At 59.7% G+C, this 27,659-nt stretch overlaps 9 protein-coding genes across 9 annotated transcripts; 2 read left to right on the top strand and 7 right to left on the bottom strand.

The window, feature by feature from the left end:
• Positions 1 to 673: 673 nt before the first annotated feature.
• L226DRAFT_532471 (mitochondrial carrier) lies at positions 674 to 2,359 on the top strand. The gene is made up of 13 exons (XM_067680267.1): positions 674 to 849; positions 927 to 937; positions 993 to 1,056; positions 1,109 to 1,273; positions 1,331 to 1,490; positions 1,548 to 1,558; positions 1,608 to 1,696; positions 1,752 to 1,782; positions 1,839 to 1,941; positions 2,012 to 2,043; positions 2,108 to 2,117; positions 2,180 to 2,226; positions 2,280 to 2,359. Exons 1-13 carry the CDS (start codon positions 738 to 740, stop codon positions 2,306 to 2,308), a joined length of 864 nt encoding a protein of 287 aa, XP_067538262.1. The 5' UTR covers positions 674 to 737; the 3' UTR covers positions 2,309 to 2,359.
• Positions 2,360 to 5,959: 3,600 nt separating this feature from the next.
• On the bottom strand, positions 5,960 to 6,858 carry L226DRAFT_329520 (uncharacterized protein). The gene is made up of 2 exons (XM_067673984.1): positions 6,593 to 6,858; positions 5,960 to 6,537 (listed from the first exon to the last, which is right to left on the bottom strand). The coding sequence occupies exon 2, from the start codon at positions 6,512 to 6,514 to the stop codon at positions 6,080 to 6,082; it is 435 nt and encodes a 144-aa protein (XP_067538261.1). The 5' UTR covers positions 6,515 to 6,537; positions 6,593 to 6,858; the 3' UTR covers positions 5,960 to 6,079.
• A 1,607-nt stretch (positions 6,859 to 8,465) lies between these two features.
• L226DRAFT_329368 (uncharacterized protein) lies at positions 8,466 to 9,231 on the bottom strand. Its single transcript, XM_067673983.1, has 2 exons — positions 9,183 to 9,231; positions 8,466 to 9,127 (listed from the first exon to the last, which is right to left on the bottom strand). The coding sequence occupies exon 2, from the start codon at positions 9,050 to 9,052 to the stop codon at positions 8,651 to 8,653; it is 402 nt and encodes a 133-aa protein (XP_067538260.1). The 5' UTR covers positions 9,053 to 9,127; positions 9,183 to 9,231; the 3' UTR covers positions 8,466 to 8,650.
• On the bottom strand, positions 9,205 to 10,536 carry L226DRAFT_329311 (uncharacterized protein). The gene is made up of 3 exons (XM_067673982.1): positions 9,735 to 10,536; positions 9,674 to 9,685; positions 9,205 to 9,606 (listed from the first exon to the last, which is right to left on the bottom strand). Exons 1-3 carry the CDS (start codon positions 10,435 to 10,437, stop codon positions 9,302 to 9,304), a joined length of 1,020 nt encoding a protein of 339 aa, XP_067538259.1. The 5' UTR covers positions 10,438 to 10,536; the 3' UTR covers positions 9,205 to 9,301.
• L226DRAFT_329274 (uncharacterized protein) lies at positions 10,537 to 11,446 on the bottom strand. The gene is made up of 2 exons (XM_067673981.1): positions 10,672 to 11,446; positions 10,537 to 10,606 (listed from the first exon to the last, which is right to left on the bottom strand). Exon 1 carries the CDS (start codon positions 11,269 to 11,271, stop codon positions 10,702 to 10,704), a length of 570 nt encoding a protein of 189 aa, XP_067538258.1. The 5' UTR covers positions 11,272 to 11,446; the 3' UTR covers positions 10,537 to 10,606; positions 10,672 to 10,701.
• A 4,613-nt stretch (positions 11,447 to 16,059) lies between these two features.
• Positions 16,060 to 16,820, bottom strand: L226DRAFT_329127 (uncharacterized protein). Its single transcript, XM_067673980.1, has one exon. It carries the CDS (start codon positions 16,714 to 16,716, stop codon positions 16,135 to 16,137), a length of 582 nt encoding a protein of 193 aa, XP_067538257.1. The 5' UTR covers positions 16,717 to 16,820; the 3' UTR covers positions 16,060 to 16,134.
• Positions 16,821 to 17,103: 283 nt separating this feature from the next.
• On the bottom strand, positions 17,104 to 18,910 carry L226DRAFT_329125 (uncharacterized protein; the record flags this gene model as incomplete). Its single annotated transcript, XM_067673979.1, has 3 exons — positions 17,104 to 17,303; positions 17,356 to 18,720; positions 18,777 to 18,910. Coding segments are annotated over 3 exons (1,678 nt in total), but the record flags the coding sequence as incomplete, so codon positions are not given.
• Positions 18,911 to 20,069: 1,159 nt separating this feature from the next.
• Positions 20,070 to 20,534, bottom strand: L226DRAFT_329119 (uncharacterized protein). Its single transcript, XM_067673978.1, has one exon. It carries the CDS (start codon positions 20,410 to 20,412, stop codon positions 20,173 to 20,175), a length of 240 nt encoding a protein of 79 aa, XP_067538255.1. The 5' UTR covers positions 20,413 to 20,534; the 3' UTR covers positions 20,070 to 20,172.
• A 2,075-nt stretch (positions 20,535 to 22,609) lies between these two features.
• L226DRAFT_329112 (uncharacterized protein) lies at positions 22,610 to 23,278 on the top strand. Its single transcript, XM_067673977.1, has 3 exons — positions 22,610 to 22,758; positions 22,821 to 22,964; positions 23,055 to 23,278. The coding sequence occupies exons 1-3, from the start codon at positions 22,685 to 22,687 to the stop codon at positions 23,245 to 23,247; spliced, it is 411 nt and encodes a 136-aa protein (XP_067538254.1). The 5' UTR covers positions 22,610 to 22,684; the 3' UTR covers positions 23,248 to 23,278.
• The last annotated feature ends 4,381 nt before the right edge of the window (positions 23,279 to 27,659 follow it).

Genomic DNA, 27,659 nt, shown 5'->3' with positions numbered 1-27,659 from the left:
CTACGCGTATGAGCGAGCACCTTGAGACAATAGCAACATGTTTGTCAACTTACAAGCAGTAGCACTCTAGAACCTTAGGTTCTATTGGTGTTCTTGACGAGTGAAGGAGGGAAGTATACGATCCCGTGGACGAGTGCGAGGAGGAGTTCGAGTTGGAAACGAGCGCCCTACGACACGGCGTCGCAGTGACGGCATGTCACGTGTAGCTTGGACTGGTCCTGCTCTCAACTGTCACAAGCAGTGAGCGCGAGCGTGAACTCCGGAACGTGGGACAGAGGTATCATCCTGGCAAATAACATGTAAGACCTCACGATTGCGCTAACCGCAAATGACTCCACGTTCGGGAAGAACTTGTTCGACGACCACGGTATGGAGTCGGGGGAGTCGGGGAGGCAAATATGCACGGTCCGCAGGGATTATAAGCATGCGATGTGGAACAGAGCGTCCTCAGTGATCTGTATTCCAGGGACGAGGAGCGTCACCAACGAGGACATGCTACAGAGGAAAGACGACAGCGCGGGTGAAGTTGACGGCGGTTTGATGCCGTTGTTGAGCTTCCGCACAAGACAAGCGCTGAAAGGCGGGATTGCACAGCCACCCGCCGGCCCGCGCGACGACTCGCACGCACGATCGCGCAATCGGCGCGCGCGTGGGCGACCAGCTCGCCGTCTCTCTGACTCTGAGGTCTCTCGCTCTCATCCTGCTTTGCTTGTGCTCTCTCTGCTCCGTCTGGTGCCATGGACTCATCGACGATCAACGAACTCCTCGCCGGAAGCGTCGGGGGCGCAGCTCAAGTCATCGTCGGGCAACCCCTCGACACTGTCAAGACTCGCGCGCAGACCGCACCCGGTTCAGTCCTTCCTGCACGCGTATCAGACACGATAGCTGCTTACCATTGGCATGCCGACCTTCATTGCATGGCACAGAGGGGATGTTTGTGAGTAGCGCGCCGTTCGTGTGGGGGGAAGGGTTGCTCAAACAAGCATGCGCAGAAAGGCCCCATGGACATTCTCGGGCAGACGATGAGAAAGGAGGGGTTCCTCGCGCTATACAAGGGTGTGTATGATGTCTTTGCACGACATGTCGTCCTCTGACTGGGTACGCGCAGGCATGGCCAGTCCATTGATCGGTGTTGCCGGCGTGAACTCGCTGCTCTTCGCCGCGTACGGTGTCTCGAAGCGCATCATCTCGCCCTTCCCCCAGCACTCTCTCAAGGAGATCGCCCTAGCTGGCGCGATGGCCGGTGCTGCGAACGCTATCCTCGCGAGCCCAGGTGAGACTCTCGCATGCAGCACGTACGCAGGCGGAGGGGTTTGACGGGGACTGGCAGTCGAGATGTTCAAGGTGCGCATGCAAGGCCAGTACGGTTCTCCCGGAGACAAACGCTTGCGTGCGGTGGTCAGCGACATGTGGAGAGAGTGGGGATTCAGGAAGGGCATCATGCGCGGGTACTGGGTTACCGTCATTCGTGAGATACCCGCATATGCGGGGTGAGTGCTCAAATCCTTCCAAATTGCTCGAATGCTCGCCTATTCACCCGCATCCAGCTTCTATACAGGTGAGTGCAGAGTCCATTTGACGACATTGTGTCTGAGCCGTGACTGCAGCCTTCGAGTTCTCCAAGAGGAAGTTCACCCAGAAGTACGGCAAGGAGATCCCCGTATGGGCTCTGCTGGCTAGCGGATCAACAGGAGGTGTACGCACATACATTGCACTCGTCTCTAGCTCTCAGCTCAGTGGTTTCTTCGCAGATCGCATACTGGTTAGCGTGCTATCCGTTGGGTATGTTCAATGGCTCTGGTTCATTGTCGTCGGTTGTCTGACCCTGCGCTCTGCAGACGTCGTTAAGTCGCGCATACAACTACGTGCGACGCCACCCCAGGGCACACCTGTACAATACATCGCACACGAGATCAGGGCAGTCATCGCAGAATCTGGCGCGTAAGTATCTGTCTCCTTGTGTGCTGAACTACTACGAGCTGCACTTGCTGACATCTGTTCCCTCCCACAGGTCAGGTTTGTTCCGCGGTCTCACCCCATCATGTAAGTGGACGTATATGGCCAGCATGGAGATTGACTCATACGACCTCATTGTTGCTCCACCTAGTATTGCGAAGGTAGGGCGCAAGAGATATGACCTCACTATGCATGAGCCAGGACTGACACTAATGACTATCAGCATACCCGCGGCCGGAGCGACTTTTGCAGCGTACGAGCTTACGAGAGGTACACGCTCTCCACTGTCTAGGTCCCCTGCTGTTGACTCATCCACCTCCTAGAATATTTGACAGACATCACAGGAGTATGAGGAACAGTATTCGAGACACGCATGTACTTGTGGAGTATGTAGGAGGTGGACTTTGCTTGGATCTTCCAGCTTCCTCCCTTGCTTGCGTTCGTTTGAAGCTCTAGTGGTTGGAATAGGTGAGTGTGCTGTGAGAGCCACTCGTTGCACCGGATGCTACAGAGAATACCGGGCTTCAAGCACATGCCTGTATCAGTTCCGCGAATTTTAAGTCACTATCTGGGCACTTTCGGATTCGGTGAGTCCTCAGAAGCTATCTCCTCGTTGATGTCGCCTGATAGAGACCGTTCAGAGCTATCGTGGAGCCATCGGCAGCGTCGCGTGCGGAAACCTTCAACGCTACTCGCGCGGAGACTCGACATTTGCTTTTGTTCAGTGGACCTGTGGCCACCGTGAGTCGTGTTTCGCGACGATGCTCCCGCCGCCATACAAATGGACGCTACTCGTAGGACTTCGGGGAGGCCGGCTAAGCTAGTAGAACCCACTCGGCTTCTGTTCGGTTCCCGCGGGAGGGGCGCACATGCCACCCTCAGCCTCGACAGGGTATAAGGCCGTGTCGCAGATCGAATACCCTGCTCTCCAGAAACCATCACCATCACCCTGTCGTATGCACACCGTCTGGTCTCTGCACCACCCCACTAGACCACCTGATGTTTACCGTCTACCATCCCACTCACACCCGGGGCCACGGTACAAGCCTCGATGGCCGACCAGCCCCCGGGTTCCCGCTTCTCGTGTGCGGTGTCTACGCTCCTCCACCTCTCAAGCTCGACTGCGCGGACATTCTTCCCTAACGATTTCCTTTGGCGAGCATCTCCTCTCGACCAGGTGAGTCCTCCTTGATGCTGATGGTGTCGTCGAGCCTTGGCTGACCACTATACCAGCCGACCTCGTACACCTCCGGTCAGCCCTTCGTCCCACCCGCATGTCAGCCCCGAGCCTACGGCAGAAACACGAGAACTGCTCGATTGAATGCCGGGCGTTGAGTTTGTGAGCACCTATGTGACGCTGCACGTTAAGTCGTGCAATACTCATGCGCGTGCCCAGGTCCGCCCGCGACATGCCTTCCCTCTCTTTCTTTCCGCTCTCTTCCTCTTTCTCTCCTCTCTTTCTTCTCTCTCTTCCCTCTCTCTTCCCTCTCTCTTCCCTCTCTCTCTTCTTTTCCCTCCCTCTGTTTTTCTGCTGCACATGCTAGTCCTCGATTCACGCTCAGCTCCACGACCTCGACCTATTCGTGCACGTTCCACACGCCAGCAAGGTGAGCACCGGCCCGAGTGCACTCTGCAGGACGTTGTACTGATCACAGAAATAGTAGCCACTCTTCTGTGCCGTTCATCGCCCCATCGTCTGCGCAGGTTCCTGTTCACGCTACTGGAGTGTCGGACCCATCACAGTCACTCGAAGTATCCCAAATGCGCTTGCGGTCTCGGAAACACTTCCATAACAATGTCCACTGCGCCGAGAGTATTGTATCACGTTGAACCAGACCTCGTTTGATGTCATTTCTGTGCATATTTTGGCGACAAGCTATTGACGTGGGGGAGAAGCGAACATGTAGTCACTTCGAAGTTCGAAGCCACCGACTACTTGCAGCTCTATCATCCATGGATATTCCGACTCTTCTACGCGACACCAACATATGAACACGCACTACACCGCAATTCTCCCAACCAATAGTCAAAAGCCAGTAGCCAGTAGCCAATCGACGATCCACTGCGTCATCTGCCTGAAGTACGCCATGCAGCCCGGTCTTCTCTCGGCGCGTCGGGAAGTCGGTACGTATGTCGGCCTCAAGTCTCCTCGTCCTTGGGATGCCTTGTCCCCGAGCAGCCAGCCGTTATCTCGCCAAGCGGACGCACCGAGTCTTTCCGAAGTGATCCCTGCGCCTCGGAGAACGGTCCATGGTTCCGCTGTTCCGCGCTCAAAGATAACCACGTTAGTGCATGTGTACATAATGGTGGAGTCCTACCCGACACCAGACAGTCTATCGCCGTGTTGGAAGCACCGGGCCACGCAGGCGGACACGATCCGCGAAAGCCTAAAGCGACACCGGTGCCCAGCGACGAAGGGAGACAAGGCCACACCCGGAAATATCTGCATCAGTCGTCCCTTGCTCACCTCTGCCGAGGGAAGAAGCACAGGGCTGAGGGCGAGGGCGTTGCTCCCGAGGGCTAAGGCGCGGACCCAGGACCGTATCCCGACGCGAGAAGCCACGGTGAGCATGCGCGTCTCGAGGGAGGCAGATGGGCCGCTCACTCAGGCTTACCGCGGGAATGATTGCGGGGTTAACCAGCGTGAGCAAGGCAGGGTGGAAGGTGAGAAGTAGTCGGACGCGGCGCGAGTCTGGCGGGTCTGTCCGAACGCCCGACTTACAACAGGCCAATGGCGTGCACGAACCGGCTAGATTCGCTGAGTCGTCGCTCGCACGTTTGACGACGACGATGCGCATGCCTGCGGGCTCCTGCCGCCCGAGGTTGCGTAAGAGCGCAAGGCACCGTGCGCCTCGTATGTCGGCCTGCCTTCGTGTCTTCGTCCGATCGGATGGCGCGCGGTGCAAAGACGAATTCGCGTCCGTCCTCTTCTGTCTCCCGTCTTCCAAATCACGCCCGGACGACAAACGGCTGCATCAGCACCGTCCCGGTCATGACCAACGATGACGACGCTGCTCACCCAATCAGACCCGCCTTCGATGCGTAACGAAGACGTACACCGTCATCCCCGTATGTCGTCCGTGCGCGTCGTACCGCCTGCGCCTTCAATTTCTCCTTGCAATTTGCTGACTTCTCCTATCGCCCGATCCCAGGTTCGCACACACGCACACGCGGACTCACGAGCTCCCAGAGGCGCGTTCCCGATATCCCGAACACCCGAACTTCCCGTATCGCGATACCGGCCCAGATAGAGTCGTCCAGACTCGCGATTTTGCGAGAGAGAACGCCACGACGGCGCGTTCGCAGATGCCGTCACCGTCCTCCACGCGAGCGCCGGCAAGAGTGCGCCGTTTTCCCATTGGTGTGCCGGGTTTGCGCGCGAGCGAGGGAACGCGCAGGAGCCAGTAGACGATGAGAGTTTCGTGAGCCAATGGCGGACGTGGGCCTCGGGTATACGGAGCCTTTCCGCCCTGCGACCAGTGGGAATGCACGGCCTGTCTTGCATTCGCGTCCAGTAGACGCGAGATTTACGTTGTGGTGTTGGTGTTCGGTCCGAGAGCGAGGTATGTTAGGGATTTGGTCGGAAGCTAGGACTTATCCCAGGCGCGAAAGGTCTGAAGGGGAATGTTCGGACAGCAGTTGTCCATGTCGTCAATCACGGGCTAGGGACAACGCGGAGGAGGGGGAGCCGCGGAGGACGATCGCAGCTACTACGGTACGGCGTGCGGTGCGAGGAACTGGTATGGCGGGTGGACACGGTTCGCTGGCGTTGAGTGGGAGGCTCCGAGGTGGCCGAACGCGAGCCGGCACTTTCATGAACGTCTGAGTGACAGCTATGACGGAGGATGCGACTGCGGTCCGCGGAAGCCAGCTCGACATACCTCCAGCGGTGCTGCTCGTCCACTCGTAGACAAGTACGAGTCAGTATGACGCCATGGGCAGCATGGTTAAGGTTCGTACCTGCGCCCGGTGTCGACGACTGCCTAACCAGTGCAGATATGTTCCCGCTTCAACATGAACATGCGGACATGAGTTTCGGCGCTGTTGGAGAGCCTTTCATGACGGCAGCAAAAGAGCTAGACATGCAGCACCGCGGGCAATCTTCCGCCAGCAACAACGTCAACTAGCATGTCGTGTATCCAACGACTGTGCAGGCGAAACCGTCCGCGCCCGAGATGGACAAACATGGGCTCCCGTTCACACAGGACATTGGCTCGGCCCTTGCTCCCCCTTCCAGGCCGCCGCCACCCATCTCATGTTGCTGATGCTCGGGGGAAGGGCGGCCAGGGAGGCAAAACAGTGATGCTCTCGTGAGTTGTTTCAAGGCTCCGAGACATGGTGATGTATACTGAAGTGAACGAGCTGACTTCCAAAACGGTTGGTGAATTACGCTCAAGAATACCCGATGGCGTCGGAAACTTCTCACATTGGCTGCGTGCGTGATGTCCAAGCACCTCATCCTACGGCAGGTATCCAGGGCTCGGAGCCCTCTCGAATGCCCTGGACACGGTGCTCCAATACTCAGGAGTGAACTGACATAGGGCATGACAACGACCATGATCTTCTATCGTTTCACCACGTCTGCGTCAGGTCAATCTCTGCGCAGAAGGTATCCCATGATGGACGAATCACGTACCACACCTCCTGCTATACCATTCAACCGGTGATTCGGTCTCATGCAGGCTGCTCGGCCTATGCACGAATATACCACATGTCCTCTTCAACCGGAAGGCCAAGGCTGGATGGCTCCAGATCGATGTCTTGCCGTGACCTGACATATGGAGTGAGCTTATGCGTGAACCGTAACATGAGCTAACATGCGGTGCCTTCGCTTCGGCAAGGAACGAACATACTATAGACAGTTCTGTCAGTGCCGCCCCGGGCGGACCGTCCCCTTGACCCCTCAGAGCCGTCCGAGTCCAAGGTGCAAGTCCAAGGGCCAAGGTACGATCACATTCAGGCAGTGTGGTGTGTTCGCAGCTTGCTGTCTGCCTTCTGTCGAGCGGAACATGTGCAGTTGGACATCTTCATTGAGTCTCGGCCGTCTCCTAACGTGCACCCTTCGTGTCGCGCGGATCAGGGATAACCCCTTACCACCACCCACGTATCTGCCGTATCTGTCAAGACAAGGGTTAACCCGCAACATCCGACCGCGGAGCACCTGCAGCATGATACCTACCGAACACACCCAACCTCTCGGCCGCGCGTCTCCCGTGGAGCGCATCCAATACAACCAACGACGAATGATCAGTTTCACCTGACCCCGCAGCGATCCACTTGTCCTGCTTCCTCCGGCGGCGTCGTAGCATCGTAGTAGCATCTTGATCCTTCTGCACGCAACCGCAGGCACAGGCGCAGGCGCACGCCCGACCTTCGCCTTCTCTGCAGCAAGTAATTGGCCTCACCCCGGACGCCGTGTATGCATGCTTCCCAGGTTTGTCCACTGGCGGCCGTCTCCTCGGCCCCGCTGTGCACGCATGCTGGCATGAGCGCGAGCCAGCCAGGGTCCTCGCGCGCCTCCCGCCGTAAACGGGCCCTTCTAGCGGGAAGAACCGTCGTCAGCAGATGGGCAGCCTGAGCACACGTACAGACACCGCAGAGGGCAGAGGGGACGTACCTAGACCGAACTGGCATACGTGCGTCCCAGACACCCCCACAGATAGATGGTGATGGTCGCTGTCTGCTGCTGCTGTCCGAGTGAAGCCGGCGGCGCGTCACCTCCGGGCTTCAGCACTGGCTGGTGACTGGTCCTGCTGGCCGGTCGACTGTGAGCGTCGGAGGCGTGATGCCTGATGCTTCTCTCGCCGCCGCCGATGTCCAACGTCTCTGCCACAGACGCATGCAGGCAGCATGAGGCCTGAACCGCACAAGCGCGAACTGTATTCCGGAGACACCGACATCTTAACACCGACTTCCTGCCAGTTGCTTCCCAGACGCATCCACAACATATGCGCGAACATCCGTCCAACCTGCACGGCACGACCACGACCACGACCACAGGAACGGGAAGAAGCCGGGGTGGCACGCATACACCGCCCGACGCGCAAAGCCCGGTGTCCAACTGTCGTAAGCGTCCAGTAAAGCCGGAGACGTTGCCGTGGGGTGCCGTGGCCGCATCCACTCGCCCGCGCAGCCTCGGTTCTCTTGCGGATCGTCCGTGTTACGACAGCTTGACATGAGCCACGGACCAGAGTCCTCCAGCCGGGGGCTCGAGTCTGGGGAAATAAGCTCAACTGCTAGCAGTTCCCCGGCATGACCACACGCGAGCAGTACTAGTGACACGAAAAGCCCGTCCAAGCCTAGTGCCGCAGTTGCGGGGAACATGCAGAACGCGCATCCTTCCCCGGCAATGTCGTGTTGACTCTGTCATACCCCAGCCTGGCGCGCATCGACCCTTGCATTGGGTGTGTCGAGGCGCTGATCTGCTAAGATCTGCTGCGTACCGGCGACCTGCAACCTGCGGGCATAAACGTATTTCCCCGGTCTACGAGCGACGCACCATTGACATGCAGGGACCGTCAGCAGATATGTAAGTGCCAATGCAGCCACAACCGCCCACGGCAAGATCCAGGACGGACGGGCGACCAAGGACGTAAGAATACACCGGCGTTGGGCGTCGGACGCTGGGTACACGTTGGCTTGGCCGACCTTGAGAGCTCGCCCACAATGGGCATGCAGGCACGAGAACGCGACTCTATATCGCCGAATGGGACAGCCCGCGGAGGTTGGTGGAGGCGACGCGGCCGCGCCTTCTTGCACTGCACGCGTGTGTCGCTTCGCTCTCGTTCTGGCAACTCGCAGGGCACAGAAGAGGACTAGAAGGTGGGTTGCGCGTCGAGATACGTATCGCGTACATGACCCAAGACAGGACCCGTTCGTGTTTGAGCCGGAGCAGCTCAAGATTAGCACACGTGCCGGACGCTCGGAGGCGGAGGTAGTGTGGCGACGGAACGAGGCGGGTGCCAAACTGAAGGTCAGGCCAATGACGAGATCGGAGGTGCAGATGAATTGAGCAATGCGGGATTGCGGGGTAAGGAGATGGGGATGCAACTGGAGATGATGATGACGAGATGCACGTGAGACAAAACGAGCACATCTGCTCAGTTCTCAGTGCTGGTCAACTGCTGCCGTGCCCTGCACAGTTCCGGCATTCTATTCCCGTCTGAGCTCCCTGCGCCTCAGTCCAAAATTGAGATCGTGATCCTCCGACAGCAGGGGGGACGCACCCGCAGACCTGCTGACTGTTTGACAAGCACCCTCCCCCTTGATAGCGACAAGCGACGAGAAACGAGGGACGAGGGGCGGCCTAGAGCGTGGAGCCGACGAATCTCCGGAAGGCCGCGAGTCAAAGACCCAGCCAAGACGGCGAGGGCGCAGGAAGGGGGTCGAGGAGCCTTTCGATGCACGATGCGCAATGTACGATGGGAACCGAGCGAGCGAGGGTTCGGACGTTCGAGCTCCATCCGAGTCCCAGCCGTTCGCCCCAAGGGCCAAAAAAGGCGCGGCCACAGGCAAGGGCCAAGGATCGTCGGTGGACGGTGGTCACACTGTCCAATCGCCCCATCCGAGCTCGACCCATTCCACTCGCATGTGCATGGACCGACTTCGACTCCGTCTCGGTCTCGCGCTTTCCTAATAGTATTTGAGAGCCTGTCGTGCAACCCGCTTGAATTAGTACCTGCGCCTACCAATTCGCAAGCGAGCACATTGAACGCACCTCTGCCTGGCACTGAGCACTGATCAGTGAATGGCGGCTGGCCCAATATCCATATGCTCACCCGTCCGTGTGCTCCGACGAGATGATCCCTCGGGGCGCCCGCTCGCAGCCCACTTCTCGTCCGAGCTCGCGTCTCGTCTTCGTCTTCGCAGGCGAGACGAACACGAACCGAGGCGAGACCTGAAGCACCTGCGACTGTATAGCGAACACTGAGGCACCGAGGTAGTACTGAATGCCGACCGAAGGCAGAGCCCAGACCTGTACGAGTCTATGATGAGCAGCAGCGTGCGTTCCATCCCCCTGCGCGTGTCCGCGCCAGGGCGCAGAAGTTCAATATACGACTGAATTGCGCCACCGTGCGAAGTGCGAAGAAGGGGAACCGGGGGGAAGGGGGGGCGGGTCTTGACCTCTACCCCGCACTTCTCGAAGCCCTCTCTGGACCGTAGCGACAGTACCCCGCACGGCTGCCGCACGGATGCCGTAACATCGTAAGATGCCATGACTGACGGGGCAGGTCCTCTCCCTGGGGAACGCGCAGTGGTGGCGAGAGGCGAGACTCCAGTGCAGATCCGGGGTAAATTCGACTGGGACAGCCTGGCCATCGGACACTGACAGCAGCTGTCTGTCCACTTGACTTGGTCTGACTCTGTCGCCTGCGAGTGTCCGGCATACGAATACGCATACACATACCGATCGGAGGGTACGCGCATGCGCCCCGGCGCGCACGAGACAATGCTCTGCTGCGTATGCGGACGGGAGCACATGGCTCATCTGCCAGTGGCACAGATCTCTGACACACCGACACTGACACCGACTCGCGCCCTGGGTCAGCAACCTGTGCCTGTCCAGCCAGCGTCCGAGAGTTGTCTCCCCTCCGAGTCCGCGTCGCCAGGAGCGAACGTGAACCGTGATGCAGATGCCTCATCAGCGCACCTAGCAAACCTTGTCAGCCCCAGACAACACCGGTGACCCTCGGAGAGCGCTCGGACGTTACGTACCCTCATCCCGTTAACCAGCTGGAATGCCCGTTAGGTCGTAAGAGGCACAGGGCCACACCGATCCTGCGCGCTGAGGCTCAGGCTGCCCCATGGCCACAAACGTACATGCACACGCACCCACGCACACGCTCGCAAGGCCAGTGGGCGGACGCCGGACGGACGTGTGGGGGTGACGCTGCTCATGTGGCCGCGCACCCAATCTGGCCACACACACACCACACACGGCCGTCGACGACGCGTTGCGATCGCCATCTCCGTCTCCGCTTCTGGCCTATGGCCTCTGACCTCTAAGCTCTGGCGCAGGGGCGGCCGGTCATGCGCGTGCAACAAGCTCGAAGCTAGAACCGCGCCCTCGAATCCCTCGACACACACGCCGCCATCCTGGGGTAAGCGTCGACGTCCCTCGTAGCCGGGCCACAAGACCTCTGGCCCCCACGGCCTCTTGGGCTCTTGACGCGCGAAGCTCGTAATATTGGCGGGGCAGGCAGGCAGCTTCCCGCACCTGACTCGCGTGGCGCTGCAGATCGGCTCGGCTCCAGTAGGATTTTGGGGAAGATGCTGTCGGATAGGGAGGTAGGTGTTCTCGGATGGGTGATGCATGCCAGTGAATGGGATGGGATGGGATGTGTGAAGGCGACGGCCGAATCATGGGTCGGATGCATCGTGAAGCATCGATGCACATCAGCAGCGCAGCAGCAACTTCAAGCGATGAGTGCCCAGGACGAAGCAGCATTATTTCGGCGAATTGGGAGCAGATGTAAACCCGCGGCGGTCACGAGAACTGGCAGGCGCGCGTCTGTCGTAGGTGTTCTACCCCGGAAAGGCAAACAACACTTGGATGTGGCCACTAGTACTGCGGCAGATGCAGCGTGCAGCGAGATGAGGACAAACATGGGGCGAGGTGCACACCAACCTCCTGGCGGGATGGTGGAAACCGGCCTTCAAACTTCATGACATGTCACCGGTCCAGGCGAACCCTACACCTGGACCGGACTAGCGTGCAACGTTGGTTCAGGACGCCGTGCGAGGAGCTGAAAGGGAAGTACAAGAACTTTTTTCTGCTGAAGAACGCAGACGGAGGTGGGTGGGCATGGGCGCGGATCAACCTTTGGAAGTGGGCGTGCCCGGCAAGCGTGGCGAGCTAACCATCGAAGGGTGACATAACGCCGTCAGCCGCGAGGCAGGAAGGACGTATATCCGGGCGGCATGCGCATGCAGTCTGCTCGAGCAAGCGTTTGGTTAACCACGTATGACAGCAAAAGAGCAAATTTGGTTTACAAAACTGACTGCAAGACGCAGACGCGGCATATAGCTGGCTGGAAAGCTGTTTCTCCATTCTGGACGCTGGCGCACGGGCTATCCAACCGGAGAAAACACAGTCGCTCAATACAATCTGCTAGCAAATTGCAGAGAGGTAAAGATTAGCCAAACATCTGCCATATGACCGAGTACGTAGGTAGCCACATAAGCGAGGACCCCTCGTGCTATTTCAACCGCCAACGTATGCAGCGTCAGAGGCTCAGCGCATACGAGTCTAGACTTGCGTTGGAGCTGGGAAGATTGCATTGCGATTGAGATGACAGCGGCAGCAGTAGTTCACGAGGACGAGGAGAGTCGCTTGTCCAGTCGTTGGGGATGAAGCGATGACGACGTGGCGGCGAGAGCGAGGACCTAGTGATGACGACGGAGGCCACATGGCCTTTGGCTAGGGCCTAGACCAGCTTCATCTCAACTCGCAGCAGGCCGCCACAGTCCGACAGGTCGTCAATAATTCTCCTCCTTGTGGTACAGTAGTGGGTCATAGAAGACGAGGTCACTCGCGCGCACCGTGGGTAGCGCGAGCGTGTCCCTTGGGCCAGATGACCCCCTGACGCGAATATTGTCGGGGATTTACCTCGAGAATTTGTCCAGGGGTGCCGACTGGACTGAATAGTTTGTGAACTCTTACGCGATGAGAACTCGAGAAGCGGCGTTGAATAGGATGCTGTACCTCCGGGGTGCTTCGTGCCATGTCGCTATGCTTGCAGTTGCCACGGTCGACTTCTTGACTCTTACTCGCTCCACTCAGTGCGAAAGTAGGTCGAGTTGGAAAACATGGACGAAGACAGGAAACGTCGAGAAGGGCGACGTTGTGGGGATTCGACCCGCGAGCGGAAAGCCGTCGCGTTTACGCTCCAAGCCCGCCGCTGTTTGCTCGACACGCTTCCTCCGATTCGCTCTCGCTCTCTGTGGGGTTCGTTCTATTACGCCGCCACATACAGTACATAATGTATGTTTCAAAGTCCGTGACGTTCGACGACCGCTTGCTTACTATCTGCAGAAGATAGGAACGTTCCATCAAGACAAGCCTATCAATGCACCTGCTCCTGCCCCGACACCGTCACTCCGCGAGCTTACGAGTAAATCCTCCGATAATCACAGACACGACAAATCACGACAGAGGACGAATCACGACAGACCCCACGCGAAGAGAGCGCATGGCCGCACCCTCCTGAGACACCGCAACGCCTGCACGCGGGAACGTTAGTCCCTCGCCAGGGCAGCCCGCCCTTGGTCGCGACCGCCATCGGCCTGCACCCTCAAACGCAGCCCTGTTGCGCGTGATCGCAGAGCCAACAACTCTCACCGTCACTGTCAGATTGCTGCCCCTGGCAGGCTAACCACTTCAGCACCGATCGTCTCCCGGCCCGCCCTCTCCCCCGGGTCCCGCATCTGATACCACCACATCGGGGCTGCATCGGGGAGGCGATCCCGCGCGTGGTGCCCATATCGAGCTGCCCCGCCTCGTCGCTCTCCAATCACTTCCGATCGTCTCCGTCCCGGGAGCCCGACAAGGCCGCCGTGGGCGAGGGAATATCTCTCGAGATCTCCGTGTGGCGCAGCGATCGAGCTGCACGCGACGAAGAGGCGCACGCTGTTCGTTCTCTCCTGCTCGACGCCACACGCTGAAGACTGCCAATCGACCAAATTTCGAGACTAGCATGCGCACGACGGACGCCGTTCTTGCTGGTCAGCCCCCCTTCGGGCCCGCCGCGAGCTTCGAGTTTTCTGCAGGAAGCAGAAGAAAGCAACGTCCGCGATCGTGCACCGCCTGTCGCCTTGCAACCTCGACACAAGTACCTGGTCTTGTGATATTTCCGAATTCCGAGAGTCAGAGTCTTCTTTCAACAGGGTCGGGCGGCCCGCCAGGACACGATCGGTTCAACCAACGTCGCAGCCACAGCTCTGCACGGTACGTGCTCGGAAGCGGGACTATACTGAACGCCAGCCGCCGGCTTACAGTAAGTCCACGATTTGTCTTCAGCGCATGCACGAATAACCGCACATCTGGGGTACTACCGCCGGCTCGGAAAATCGTAACTTACAAACAAAATGCGCCACCGTTTGCCCACGGTGGCGCACAGTATTCATCCTGGCATGAACGGATGTCGCATGAGCCTTGAATGCATCGCGAACACGTCGACGTTCAGTGCATGACGTCATTCGACCGCTAAAATGCAAGCTGACTTTCGATGTTCGTGCTTCTGAACCTAATAAGTACTTACGGCCAGCCCAAGTGGCAAGTATGCAAGTGGGAAGCGCATGCCGACAGACACAGCGCCCGCTGCCGACGCCGCCCTACCTCGATGCTTGTCGCTTGAGTACAGCACCCTCGAGGCTCAGTGCGGCCACCCAAGCCCCGGCCCAGCCTCTCGAGCCCCTCGGACTCCACGCTTCCGAGCTTCGAGCATTGCCCATGGCCAGTACCAGTGCCCAAGTCCACGCGTCCTATCTACACAGGGTTCCGAACTGCAAGGGCGCACGTACTGAACAGACCTGTCTTCGCTGCAGAGCCACCCTGCCAGCCTCAAGCTTCCGCCACCGCCCCCATGGCTTATGCAGCGACGGCCCCACGGAGGTGTACCTGGCCCACGCTCTCCGGCCGCGCACTCGGAGATTTCTCGCGGGCCTGACGGTCCGGCTCGGACGTCGTGCAGATGCCAGTCCCTCAGTCAGCCCATAGGCTATAGCTAGCACCGTAGCTATCCATCGAACACACTGCAGCACGGAAGCACGCAGCCTGGATAGCAGCCAGAGCGCGCTCTCGTGCGTACTTCGGCTCAGGCTGCCCCGCGGGGACTGCGGCGGGCGCATCGCGAAGCCGTCGCGGCCGAGCTGAGGCTCTCTCTCTCGCGTCGTCCTGCGGCGGCGACCACGCACGCATGCGCAGGACCCTGCATGAGCTAGCTTAGCTCAAAGTTATCCAGGGGCTTAAGTTATCCCATGCATGCGCCAGGACCACACGGAGTCCTACCCAGTACGTCCTAACGTGCAGTTATGTTATGCAGCGCTAGCTATGTACTTAACTGTTGTAGTAACCGCATTCATCACCCGACTTGGAAGAGCCCGTTCTCCCAATTCCGCGCCCCCAGCCACAGTGAGCATATGATTCCAACCAAGCTCGGTTCAGAAGTCAGTTAGAACAATCGCGCCCCTATATGCTAGTTCGCGCCGGCCCCGACATCCCGACGTCCCCGAACGCACACGAAGCGCCCGCCATCCTCCAAGTCTTTTTTCCCTTTTGGGGCCTTACGGGAGCCCGTTCCGTGCGCATTGCGATCGGCGCAGTTTCGACCGTCGTGTGCGGCGTCGCCCGCATCTCACCGCGACTGCGCTGGAACTGTCCAGGAATTTGGAATCTGGAAAACGTTCATAACTGAATACTCTCCTTTACGCATTGGACGTAAGAGCGCAAGCCGGGCGACTTCCGAGCTGCAGGGCTGCTGCAGCTGTGGACTCCGAGTCGTGCTGTTGTAACGATGTCGTTTTCACGCTTCGAGAAGCTGCAGCAGCAGCAACCCCGGAGGATGTTGGGGCTTGGGGCTTCGGCTTCTTCGGAAGTAGAGCTTCGGAGGGCTGGGGAAATGCGGGGCCCCGCACGAACTCGCGACGTCCGTACTCTCCATCTGCTCTACAAACATACATAAGTACGCGCGTATGAATGAAGTACATGTGCGCGCATCATTGCATGCTACGCAGCGTACATACATACTTATTTACTGCAGCTAGCTAGCTAGCTAGCAGTTGTTAGCTTGCTGTCCGAGCATTCTTCCAACGTCGAGCGCGGAGGCGGCTCATCTCCGTGCTCACCTGCTCACCTGCCCACAAGTAATAAAACTAAGCTTCATCTCCCCGCCGGATCTCGCCCATCGTTACCCTTCCCTGCAGCAGGCTTCAGTCCCCCAGCCATGCAGCGCGCCACTGCGCCGCTGGTGACGTCGCCTTAGCTGGCGCGCTGAGTGCATTCTCATGGAGGCTCGGAACTTGCTGCTAATTGAAGGTTCTTGAGGGCACGCCAGTGGAGGTTACACATAAACATGAGGACTTCATTACTATCATACTATATCATACTAATCGACATTGCGTTCGTACAACCGATGATGATGGACGAAGGGGAATAACGATGGAGGATCCTGCGCGGTATCATCGTATGCGTATGCGTATGCGTGGTAATAGGAGGTATTGGGTATGGTAGGAGGTACCCGAGACGATGCAATTGTTGAGTGTGTGCGTGAGGTGATGATGATGCGTGACGGATGCGTGCGGAGTGCGTATGCGATGAGGGAGCGCGAGGAACAGGATGAGGAGCGTACAAGTACACGATAACAACCAAGAAACTCTTGGCGACAAAGCGAGCAACAAACATGCACAACGAAACGGACACAATAATAAGTACGCGGTACTGTTCATACAACCTTCGCCAAAAACCAAACAGAAGTTCCAAACCAGACGGGAAAAGACGATGCGGGAATTGATGCGAGACGAGGGGAATCCGGAGACCAAACGAGCGACCATTGGGAGACGAGCGAGCGAGGTACCGATACACGAAATGTACACATCCCCCCTTCCGCGTGCGCGGCGCGGGAGGGTGGGGGGACGACAGTGCGCGCCCGTGTCCCTACCCCGAGCAGTGCCCGAGATGAGAGACCCGAAACCCGACGACGGTAAGCCAAGACCCGGGGGAAGCAGTGGTGATACAGATGATATACACGGGATATGGAACATTTTGTGCGCGATCGCAGGCGTTGATTAGGATATGGGGACGAGCGCGAGCGACGGGGTGGGTCGTAGCGTAGAGTCGAGTAGGTGGGCATAAGGTAGATGCGGGCGGTTAGGGTAGGCATTGAGGATAACGATAGGCGATCGAGAGCATGCGACGAGCGGCGAATAAGTCAGATGCGGCGGCGGCGAGGGCAATGCGAATGTTGGGTCGATGCATGGGTTGCGAGGGAATGACGATGCACGTCGCCAGACGGTGGCGAGGGGTATGCGCGATGCGAGCGAGGTATCCAGGTATCGACAGTGGGGTATGTGTGATATGCGGTATGGACATGCTGATGATGCTTGGGATGCAATTGAGGACAGGACGTGAACGATACCTCGCCCGCCGTCCGCGACATAGCCTCGCTGCGCTTAATCGCGCGCGCCGCCGAAGAGGAAGAGTCGCTTGATGGGCTCCTCGATCTCGACCTCAACCTCGACGTCACGCTCGACGCCGTCAACGACCTTGCGCACGATCCTCTTGGCCTTCTTCGGCGCAGTGCGCATGATGGGATACTTGTAGGCCTCAGAAGAGTAGCTCCCAGTCCGAGCTGCAAATGACGGTCAGTACACAAACCCAACAGCGTATTCATCATCACATACCAGGTGTGGGCCGGGGCTTGGCAGAAGGCAGTGAGCGAATCTCCAACTCATCCTCCTCGCTCTGGGTGTCCACAGTGTCAACGCTCGCATCACTGTTCTGGCGGCTGAGCGGGCTACGCTTGCGACTAGAGACAGATCCAATGGTGCTCAGGATGCCGCTCTGACTCCCCCACGAGGAGCCGCCGTCGATACTGGAGGCGCTAGAGTTGACACGGCGCATCTTGACATCGGGCACCAAGAGACGCCCCTCAGCACCGGGCTTCAAAAGAGAAATCTCACGCGCAAGCGCGGAGCGAGAAGAGCCGGTGGGGGAAGTGGACGGGTTGTGGCTGCGGTGGAGGGAGCTGCGCGACTCGGAACGCCGGCTGAACGAAGCCGAGAACTGAGAGTAAAGCTCCTGGGTGGAGCTGTCGACGACGCGCGCTGGTAGGGAGGCGGCGGACGCGCTGGGCTTGACCTCGGTCGCTGGCTTGCCCTCTCCTAGAGTGGAGTGGACGCCGCGAGAACGATGTGGGCTGGCGACGTACGAGCCGTACGCGCGAATGGCCGCATCATCGGGGTCGGTGCGAGTGAAGTCGCGCGGAGGCGCGAAGCCGTATACGCTGGCGCGCCAGGCGTTGGACCCGTCAGTCCAGCCCGGGATGGGCTTGTTCTCGTCCTCAGGCTCACTCTGCACGGGCAGACCCCATGAAGACCGTTCGGGCTTCTCGGGGCAGAGCGCGGCTTGGATACGGCGGGCAGCCATCATAATGCCGCCGTCAAGACGGAGAGCGGCGTCGTCAGAAGACTTGGCCACCTTGCGAGAGACAGGAGGGGCAGGAGGAAGCGGCGCGAAGCCGTAGATGGCGGAGAGGCGATTGTACGCAGCCTCGTGGGGGTCGCACTTGGGGGCAGGGGCGTGGGCAGTGGCGGAAGTTGTGGAAGGGGATGGCATGGACGAACGCGATTCATACGACGCACCACTCGAGCTATCGCTGTCATCCTGTGACGACGGGAGCTCCGTGACGGAGTTTGGTGGTACGGGAGGGAGTTGGGGAGATCCACAGCGCTCGGGGTGGTAGTTGATGTCGATGGCGTTGTGGTAGGACTGAAGGTCGGCAAGGCGACACTCGTCGGAGCAGTAGAGGGGTGCGGGGGTTTGGTCGATGATGGTGCGGTGGCGGACGGGAGCAGCAGGCTTGGAGGGAGGGATCGCGTCGGACTTGGAGTCCTGAGGCGCGTCCTTTGCAGGTGAGCGCCTGATGGTGCCGTTGGGCTTCACGCGACCGGTACCATTGACGAGGCCTGGTGCGCGAGGACGGATGGTGCCAGTCTTGCCACGGGTGAGACGAGCACTGGGGTCGGGAAGTTGTGATGTTTTGGGCGCTGGGGAATATAAGTCAGTGTACGGACAAAGGGGAATGGGCAGTGGAGGAGCTCACGGGCAGCAGTGGGGAGCGCGGGGGGAGCAGGGGTAGGATGGGGGTGGACAGGAACAGAAAGGCGCTTGGGCACGATTTGGCGGTTGCAGGAGGGACACCAAATGGCGTCGAAGGGGATGTCGACTGTGTCCATGGTGTCGGGGGAGGGATGTCGGGGAAGGGGCGGAGCGATCTCCTGCCCGGTCTTATAACCAACTTATGCCTCCCGGCACCCGCGTCGCAGATTATTAGTTTATTATTTATTTTGCAGCGGGGTGGAGGATCTGGGAGCGCTGGAGATTGGATCGAGATCTGGTTTGCGAGGTCTGCGTCCCGATTCGGCATCCGCGTCTCATTGGCCGCATAAGACACCGATCCGATTCCCAGTCTTTTGCCGAGCCAATAGCGCCGTTGTCCAATCAGTCTGGACTCTCCGCCGCCCAATCCCCTCGTTCCTCCAATTTTCCACCATTACGTCTGTCCCCGCGCAGACGCACTCCCTCCAACGCTCTGCGCGTGCAGGCCTCCCTGCACTGCTGAGCACTGTGCTGCCCCAGCCCCAGCCGTGCCCGTCCTCGTGCGCGCGCACCGCCAGGGGGCAGGCAGCGTCGGGCGCAGGACGGGACGACGTCGGCGAAAATGGCCTGCCCCGGATTTTCGCCAGGCGCCCGTTTGTCGCGCAGGATCGGATATCTCCACGTTACGGCACCTGCCTCATCGGGGCGCTGTGGCCTGTGGGCCAATGGGGGAGCCGCTGTCCCCGCCCTCACCCGACCCCGCATTGGCCGCCTGCGCTCCGTGTCCCCCTCGGACAGATTCGCGGTGCGCGGTCTCTCGTGCCTACGGCCTCTCTGGCACATGTCGTCGCCTCCGTGGTCTGTTCTCTCGTCCAGTCCAGCCGCAGCCAATCCGGGGCCATACCGTCTCAACTGTGTTCTCATCCAACCACCGTCGCCGATGCAGTCTGGCCTCTCGTCCTCGCGCACGCACTGCCAAAAGCAGCCCATCTCATCGCACCATCATGATCACTCGACCGTCCCCCTGCCCTATCGTTCTCTCATCGCTTTCCGGAGCCCGCCCACGCGCCCGTCTTCATCGAATGCACATCTGCGTCATGCACATATCGATCTCTCCTCTCTGTGCTCGTGCCTGCTCGTGCCCGATGACGCTCTCATGCTTTTCTCTCCGCTGCATCTCCTCCAGCTGCTGATGTCTGATTGCATTCCGTCTCCCGTCTCTGACTCCCTTCCATCTCTCTCCCTCGCAATCTGACTCGACCATGGGTTCATCCCCTCGTCCACTTGATTTCGTATCCCGTGCCATCGCCCTGCTCTCTTCATCTCCGGCCCTACGTACTTACCGTCTCCGCCTCCTTTCCGTGCTTGCTCCCGTCTCCTGTCGCTCTCTCAACAGCTCGTCACCTCGCACCGCCCCCTCCAGCCAGCCGACCAACCACAGCCCTCCTTGCTCTATGTTCTCTCACTGTCTCTCTCGCTCGCACATGCTTCTCTCGCCTCCCACATCTCACTTCAGCTCTTTCTCCCGCGTGCCACTGCGTGTCCGCAAGGTCCTCCGGCTCCCCGACCCGGTCCCCAGCCGCCCTCCCGCTTTCGGCGCCGACGATCATGATCGCCGCACGCGCAATGCGCGCATACATACCATCTAATATCTATACCGCCCGCATACTCTCGTACTCTATTATGCACGTCGATGTCATCTGCGTACTCGATTATGTATCCGTCCCACACAGCGATGCCTATGCTTATCTCGTCCGGCCCCCACTTCCTCCTACCGCGATCCCGATTTCCGCTTTGCGTGCGTAACAGACTCGCCTGCGTCTGCACCGACCGTCCTCGAGACCCGCTTCGTCCGTTATGCCGACAAACCTGCGCCCTGCGTTATGCACTCCCGACGTAATCCCTCCTCCGGCCGTTCACGTTGCGATCCAGCACTGATCCGCCCGTTCCGTCCATGCACCCACATCCACCTACACGCGCAGGAGTCAGGGCACGCGATTATCACAGGTCCGACTTCGGGTCCAACTGAGGAGTCACTGTCAGGTCGGGCGGGCACGCAGCAACCTCGCGTGGACACAGGACAAAACAACACCCAGTCTATGCCTATTCCGAGGATCTCGGGGTGCACGCCGCACGTAGCGTGGTGGTCGAGTGGCCACCCATGCCCATGTCCATGTCCATGCATATACTTTTGCCGAGCCTCGACGCAACTGCTTACGGCCTCCGCGGCCCCTTTGTTGTCTGAGCACCAGCACTAGAGACTAGAATAAGGGATGCCTCATTCCGAGCATCCGATTGTGTTAGTACAGTAGCTGACCTACCGGCTTCGCCACATCGGTCCGCGCTCAGGCCTCAGGACCTGCAGACCAGTAGCTAAGGTCATCACTCGTGCAGTGTCGCCCAACCTTCCCAATGCGCGTATGTGTGCTAGGAAAACAGGTAAAGCGTGTCAGGGCCGTGCAATGTGCATGGCGTTGTCGACACGAGGCGTGCTCGTTTGCCTTGGGACCTGGGTTGCTTTGTGGCGGGCCGTGCGGACTCCCGGAGGGGAGTTAACGGTTATCCCGCAGCAACTAGGCCGTACAGGCTGTACCGTGTACGAGTCGGTAGGTAGGCGTGGCTCAGCAGCTTACGCGTCCTCTGGACCTCCGAGTCTTAGGGCAGTGCCAGTCGGGCCAAACCGCCGCATACACTGACACTGACAGGCTGCAAGAACACTCACGCACGACAGGACAGGACAGGACAAAGAGCCGCTCGGGGGGGAAGGCTGCTTCCGCCGTGTCCAGGTAAGTACGTAGTACAGGCACTGGCACTAGCACCAACTAGTCTCACTGCTGTCTTGACCCCTCGCGCGACAGGTATTATTCAATTTAAAGCGTCGACCACGGACGAGCCCGGTATGCGCCAAACTAATTGCAATTTGCATCATTGTTCTTGAAGCTTGAGCTTGAATGTCTCACTTCAAGCTCAAGGACCAACGTCAACACCAGCCCCAGCCAATCCGCGCCCCCGTCCAATAACATGCCCTCGATCACGGTCTGACGTCGTCTGGTCGCCTGTCGCCTCTACCAAACACCCCGGACGGCGGACGGGAGCTATCCCCGCTCGCCATTGGCCCGCCGAACGTGAACGGGGCCTGGGTCCCCTATGATCCTTAGCGACCAGGAGCAATGAGCTTCAACTCCGTGAGCAAAGCCTCCACTCTGCTGGGCCGCCGCTGCTTGCGACCAAGTCGATCGCGTCTCAGATGTCAGTCAGCAAGCCATCGTACTTAGTACGCTGTACGGTATGTAGTACGGCCGACAACAAGCGAGCGCCACAAGACCCTGGGTCCGCGGGCCTCACCCTTGAGAAATGCTTCCGCTCGACCGCCGTGGAACTGCGACCCCCCTCCAAGTACCTCCGTTGTTGTCCAGAGTCCGCCGCCGCCGCCGCCGCCGCTCTTGAGCACACGCATGCACACAAGATTGAAGAAAACAAGACGGACGGGGATATGCCCGCCCGTGCATCAGAGGACGCACACAAGACAGGCATCTAGCTCGTGGTGACCCTCAACTGCCCTCAACTATTGGTACAGACCCACGGACTGCACACCGGCCCCGCTCTCTGCATTTGCTTCCGTCTGCCGGTAGATCTCCCGTGGGACTGGTCACTGAGCACGGCGCACGCGGAGGCAAAAACAAATCACTCACTCACTCACTCACTCAAGTACCTATTCATATGAGCAGCGCCGCGGAAGGCGGCGCACTGGATCCAACTTGCAATTGGTTCCCTGGGGCCTGCGCCCGCCCTCGCGAGTCGCCCGCCCGCCCGCCCGCGTGCGTTACCCGTGCACGCGAGCCACCGGCTGCGCCTCGCCCGGCGTGGAGGAGGATTTAGCCTTTGCAGCGCGGAAGATTGTTCGGAATACAGATGGGGTTCCAGGCAGGTGGCCCCTCGGGCGACGGGGCCCAGCCGGCTGCCGCCTCGCTTGTGTTGTCGCCTAGGTACGCTGCACGCATGCGTGTGCGACGCGAGGCCGTTCCTGTCAGAGCTCACGCAGCAGCAGGGTCCTACTTACATATCCTCCCACCCACCCGGCCCGCTGTACAGACCGTCGACGGGAGGAGCCAATCGCAGGTGCAGTGAGGGCGGAGGACAGGATCATTGGGCGGGACGATCCACGGACGGGCACGACTACTAGTGACGACGGGTAAGTAAGTGGGGAGCATCTTGGATTCATACGTACAGCCTACTTACTTACAGGTAATCACTTGTCTGGCCGCCTCCGCTCGCGTAACAGACAACACTTAACTGCTGTTTCTCCGACTCCTCGTAACTCAACAGGACTGGTCGCTGATGCAGCGTGCCCGCAATCTCATCTCGGCTGCAGCGGGACCCTGAGGCTGACCCTGCGGTGCGCATGCCCCACGGACGGATTCACGAGCCTCCACAGTCCACGAGGGCCACGACGAGGCGGCCGGGCGGTTTCTTGACTAAGTGTTTAGTGGGCGCTGGTCCGTGCGCAATGCGTATGCGCATGTTCGCGGAGGCAGATCTAGTACTTACCACCATTCGTTATCGAACTCAGCGGCGGGTCGGACTCGACGTGCCACTGCATACATATACCTACTCGAAGACACCCGGGCCACAGCACCTTAGTTGCGACTTGCACTGTTGCAGTAAACTCTTCGTTCGAATCCAAGGCGGAATCTAGCCGCAGATCCTCTTCCTCCTCATGCTCTTGAAGCTCACGGCCGAGGCTCCCGTCCGAAGGCCCCACCGTCATCCCGTCATACGCGACGCAAAGGACTTAAGATCCGGACACTGGCGTGCATGATGCACCCCGCAATGTGCGTCGCGCACCAATGCCTTCAGGTACAGTACTGTACACTGTACCCCGCACTGGCACAGCTGAGCGTGCGCAAACTCGTCATATGCATCTCCAGACTCCCCCGGCAGACCGTGGCTCTCTCGCCGAGACTGAGTATTACCAGCACGGGTAACGTTGGAGACGGCACGGTCATGCGACCAAGCCACCTCGCGGCTGCCCATATCATATCATATGTACTTACCCGCACCGCACAGACCTGAGACCTGCACCCACAAACACGCGCGAAACACGACCGCCTCCACTCGCTGATGTGCGGACGCCGTTCCGTCTACCGTCTCTGTATATGAGCGGCCTTTCTCCAGTGACCACCCCAATACTAGTCGCAGCACTAGCGACCTACTAGGGCGGACCTTCCGAGGACTAGAGCTCGACTCTTGAGAGCGGGTTGGAGCTATTCGACCACGGGGGCAGAACTGCTAGGCTGCGTCGGCGCGCCCAACCCAGGGAGGCAGGTATGGCTCCGCTCCGTCTTTCGACTCTCGACTCTCGACTCTAGTGTCGGTTCGTTCATGGCGGTACCCGTACAATGTACAATGCATTCCAAGGTTGCTGTCCGCCGCTATCTCGCTGCTCGGTAAGTATTAGCAACAGGTTCAGTCAGCACCGACGTGTCGGCATCCGCCGTCTACAAATACCAGCGGCTCGGGCGGTGCGGGGACGCTCGATGCCGTACTCTGAATCACTTACTACCACTTGGAAGCCGGTACACACTACATATGTGCACATACATGCGCGGAACTTGCCTAGCGTGGCCCTGCGCACGCCTACTTACTCAAACCGAAGAGGGTCGCGTCGCGTATGGTCGCGATAACGGTACTCTGTTAGTACTGTAACCTGTATACGTACACGTATACGGTAAGTCCCACTAGTGACTAGTGTTCGCGCGCCGTTCGTCTCGTGGGACGCGGCCATGCATCACGCATCGCGCATCGCGCGCGCACCACTAGTCTCCCAGCTGAGATACAGCCTACGGCCTACAGCCCACCAGGACGGCGCCGAGAATACCCCATGGGCCATGGGATATTGAGGTTCATAGCGTACCAACCACGGCGGTGTACAGTGCTCGACGCGGCGTTGTGCGGACTGGAGGCGAGTTCTCCGGCGAGATCGTCCCCGCGTCGGCGCTGCAAGATTTTGCTTCAAGGAGGTCGGAAGGTCGGGAAGAGCCACCTACCTACGCACGCGCACCAAGCAGGCAGTGGGCAAGGAAACAGTATTATACTTATACTTGGACATGCTTGCATTGACAGGTTCGTTGGACAAATTGCGCCCACTGATCTGCCAATGCTCGACTCGAAGTCTCGGACTCCGGAGTTACTCGTCCAGGAGCACGTCCAGGCCTCCGCGAACGCGCGCACCTCCTGCCACCTCACGCGACCGCGAACGCGGGTCGAAGAAAGCGGGTTCTATCCTAGGACTCGCGGGCTCGAGGATTCGAAATCTCCGGAGCGGCGCGCGGAGGGCGCTAGGGGGCGCGACGCCTGATCATGACAAACACTGTCTGGGTTGTACGAGTACATACACAACGCTTATGCAAAGCTGGTACGTCGACCTTCCTACTTGTTTTGTATCCCCGAGCGTACGTGCACAGGCTCTCTGATTGGACGTCGTCCAGGGCCCGCGTACGTGTACGTATACGTATACACTGCTGCATTCAATGGACTCTGGAGATTGGTGCCATGTTCCGCCGGCGGGAGGGTGACGTGCAGCGCGCAGCTCGCCTCCCCCGCATTCGACAACCAGACTAGCAAGTGCGGAAGACATTGCCAGCCCTGGTGACCCTCGCATCGATAATCAATGACAGGAGGTGGGGTGCGGCCATAGCCCAATCGGGCGACGACCACCCATTGGCCCGCCCCACATCGCCACCGCGCATCGTTCTGCGAAGGCTGCCCTTGCAGGCCCGGGCGTGCCTGCCAGAAACCTCGCTCGCTCGCCCGCTGTCACCCAACGCCTGCGCCTGGATACGGCATGGACCCGCTGCCGAGCACGCTCCGGGTCGTGCTGGAGGGTCATAGGGTCGCCGGGTGCTCCTATCTGCGGGCGCGAGCAGGGCGAACATACAGTGCATGTGCAATGCAACGCCCGTGGATCCGCGTTTGGCAAGGGTGCGACTCCGAGCGCAGAGCTCGGGCGACGTGTTGGGCTCCGAAGAGTTGCTAGCCATATAGAAGGTCTCCCTGCAGTGGGCGCAGACACTAGAACAAGTAGGTGCGTCATTTCGAGCCTGCGAGGGCTTCACATCTGCAGAGGTGCTGATCGAGGTTCTAAGCCCAGGAACGCGATGGTCCCCGTACTTAGAAAGGACCAAGCCGAGCAGGCCGGCACCCGCAGAGGAAGGGTACTAGCTACCGGCGACCAAGCAGATGACGCACCACTGCCGCGGACAGAAGGCAGGCGGACGAGCAGGGACCGTCGCAAGACGGGAAGCGAACAAGGCCGGTGGAGAGCGAGCCTACTCCCGCTCGAACGCTGCCCGACACGCTCTGAACGAGAAGGGACCCGCGCCGCGAAGCCGGGGCCGGCGACCTGGGGCCACGCTGGGCATCCCGCCTGCCGTTCGCGCTGCAGTCCGGTCTCCTATCGCTATCGGTGTGCTCCACACCTTCGAGAGCTTCGGCCACTCAGCGCGCATCAGTCAGCAAGTGTTCCCCGACGTGGGCTTGCCTTCGGTGCGTCCTTCTGCTTCCTATCGGGTGCTTGCTGGAACGTCCCAGTGGGAGCTCTGTTGAGCACGCAGGGCGTGAAACGTGTGTGGTCCGGACGGCCCTTCAGACAAGCACGGTAGCAGGTGAGCTTGTTTGCGCCGAGTTCTGAGCGAGAGTACTTGCTCCGGTTACCTACAGCGAAGCGTCGGGAGGCCGAGGCGACGGCGATGACGGTGGAGTATCGCAGGCACGCCGCTTGTGGTGGCTCCCGAGTATCGACGGCTTGCTCGGGAGGAGGGCGTCCGGGTCGTGTGGCAGCTGAGGAGATGTCACGACGTCAGGGATTCGTGGATCGATCCTCTGCACGGTCGCCCACTGCAGGGCACGTTCTCGCAGTCGTCGATCGCATCTTCGGCGGAGTGTTTCTCTCGCAGGCTTCTGGCGGACACGTTGGATGTGAGAGCGAGGCGGTCTGATAGACATCGACCCAACGTCCGGTTTCTCAAGAATCCACTCACGACACGCATCCGAATTCCCTTTTTGGCGAGCACACGCCCGCTGCCCGCGTGCTGCTGGCTATCGGGACCGCACCCGCCCTCGACGCTCCCAACACGTCCTGCACTAACCCTCGTCTTCCTTCCGGTGTCCAGTCCTCTCCCGGACGGCCCACCACACGCGATTGGCCCACCGCAGAGCGCGAGGCAGCCTCCCCAATGCCCATCAGCCTGTTTGCCCACACGCCAGCTCGCGTTCCCAGGCGCGCCCAGCCAATCGCACACGCGCACAGACGGCGCGTTCTCATGCTCTATCACGTCCGTGCGTGCGCGGACACTGACGGGGGTGCTGTTGCCCCCGGATCGGGCAGGAGCTCAGGTAAGTCCCAGGTAGGACTTATCCTCGACTCCGCACTCCGCTCGCCGATGCCATCTGCGGACGCACACGGAGGTGCTGCGTCCATACTCGTTCATTGCGCGGTGCACCATTGCACGATGCTCCCTTCCCTCCGTCCGAACGGAACTGGCACCGGTTGGCGCGTCGCTGACCCATCTCCGCTCGCCATGTCCCGTGCAATTACTACTGTATCTCTCGTTCGAGGTCGCAGTCACCCCGCGCACCGCCTCTTCATTTCATTCCGAGCCCACATTCCGCCTGCGCGTGATTCCGCGGCTCGCGACCAGTCGTACATATCACCGTACGTACACGGACGTGTCGGACCTTTGGAATTCAACCGCAACAGATCTCGAGACTCCAACCATCGAACAATCCCCCGCAATGCAATGCAATGCATGATCTCCCCTCCAAGCCGCCAGTCTCCCCACCCCACCTCCGACGGACATGGATCGCTGCGGCGTCCGTGCATATGCCT

The sequence above is a fragment of the Lentinus tigrinus genome (genome assembly GCF_003813185.1).
Source record: "Lentinus tigrinus ALCF2SS1-7 unplaced genomic scaffold L226scaffold_6, whole genome shotgun sequence".
Taxonomy (NCBI): domain Eukaryota; kingdom Fungi; phylum Basidiomycota; class Agaricomycetes; order Polyporales; family Polyporaceae; genus Lentinus; species Lentinus tigrinus.
This window is presented reverse-complemented; position numbering and strand designations above follow the sequence as displayed.

Bases quoted from the DNA above. Each gene is read 5' to 3' on its own strand.
- L226DRAFT_532471 (XM_067680267.1), top strand. From the start codon at position 738: ATGGACTCATCGACGATCAACGAACTCCTCGCCGGAAGCGTCGGGGGC. The intron at 1,697-1,751 runs GTACGCACATAC...GTTTCTTCGCAG, and splicing joins CTAGCGGATCAACAGGAGGT to ATCGCATACTGGTTAGCGTG. The intron at 1,783-1,838 runs GTATGTTCAATG...TGCGCTCTGCAG, and splicing joins GTTAGCGTGCTATCCGTTGG to ACGTCGTTAAGTCGCGCATA.
- L226DRAFT_329520 (XM_067673984.1), bottom strand. From the start codon at position 6,514: ATGGTCGTTGTCATGCCCTATGTCAGTTCACTCCTGAGTATTGGAGCA.
- L226DRAFT_329368 (XM_067673983.1), bottom strand. From the start codon at position 9,052: ATGTGCTCGTTTTGTCTCACGTGCATCTCGTCATCATCATCTCCAGTT.
- L226DRAFT_329311 (XM_067673982.1), bottom strand. From the start codon at position 10,437: ATGTGCTCCCGTCCGCATACGCAGCAGAGCATTGTCTCGTGCGCGCCG.
- L226DRAFT_329274 (XM_067673981.1), bottom strand. From the start codon at position 11,271: ATGCATCACCCATCCGAGAACACCTACCTCCCTATCCGACAGCATCTT.
- L226DRAFT_329127 (XM_067673980.1), bottom strand. From the start codon at position 16,716: ATGTTCCATATCCCGTGTATATCATCTGTATCACCACTGCTTCCCCCG.
- L226DRAFT_329119 (XM_067673978.1), bottom strand. From the start codon at position 20,412: ATGTATGCGCGCATTGCGCGTGCGGCGATCATGATCGTCGGCGCCGAA.
- L226DRAFT_329112 (XM_067673977.1), top strand. From the start codon at position 22,685: ATGGGGTTCCAGGCAGGTGGCCCCTCGGGCGACGGGGCCCAGCCGGCT. The intron at 22,759-22,820 runs GTACGCTGCACG...ACGCAGCAGCAG, and splicing joins TCGCTTGTGTTGTCGCCTAG to GGTCCTACTTACATATCCTC. The intron at 22,965-23,054 runs GTAAGTAAGTGG...CTCGCGTAACAG, and splicing joins ACGACTACTAGTGACGACGG to ACAACACTTAACTGCTGTTT.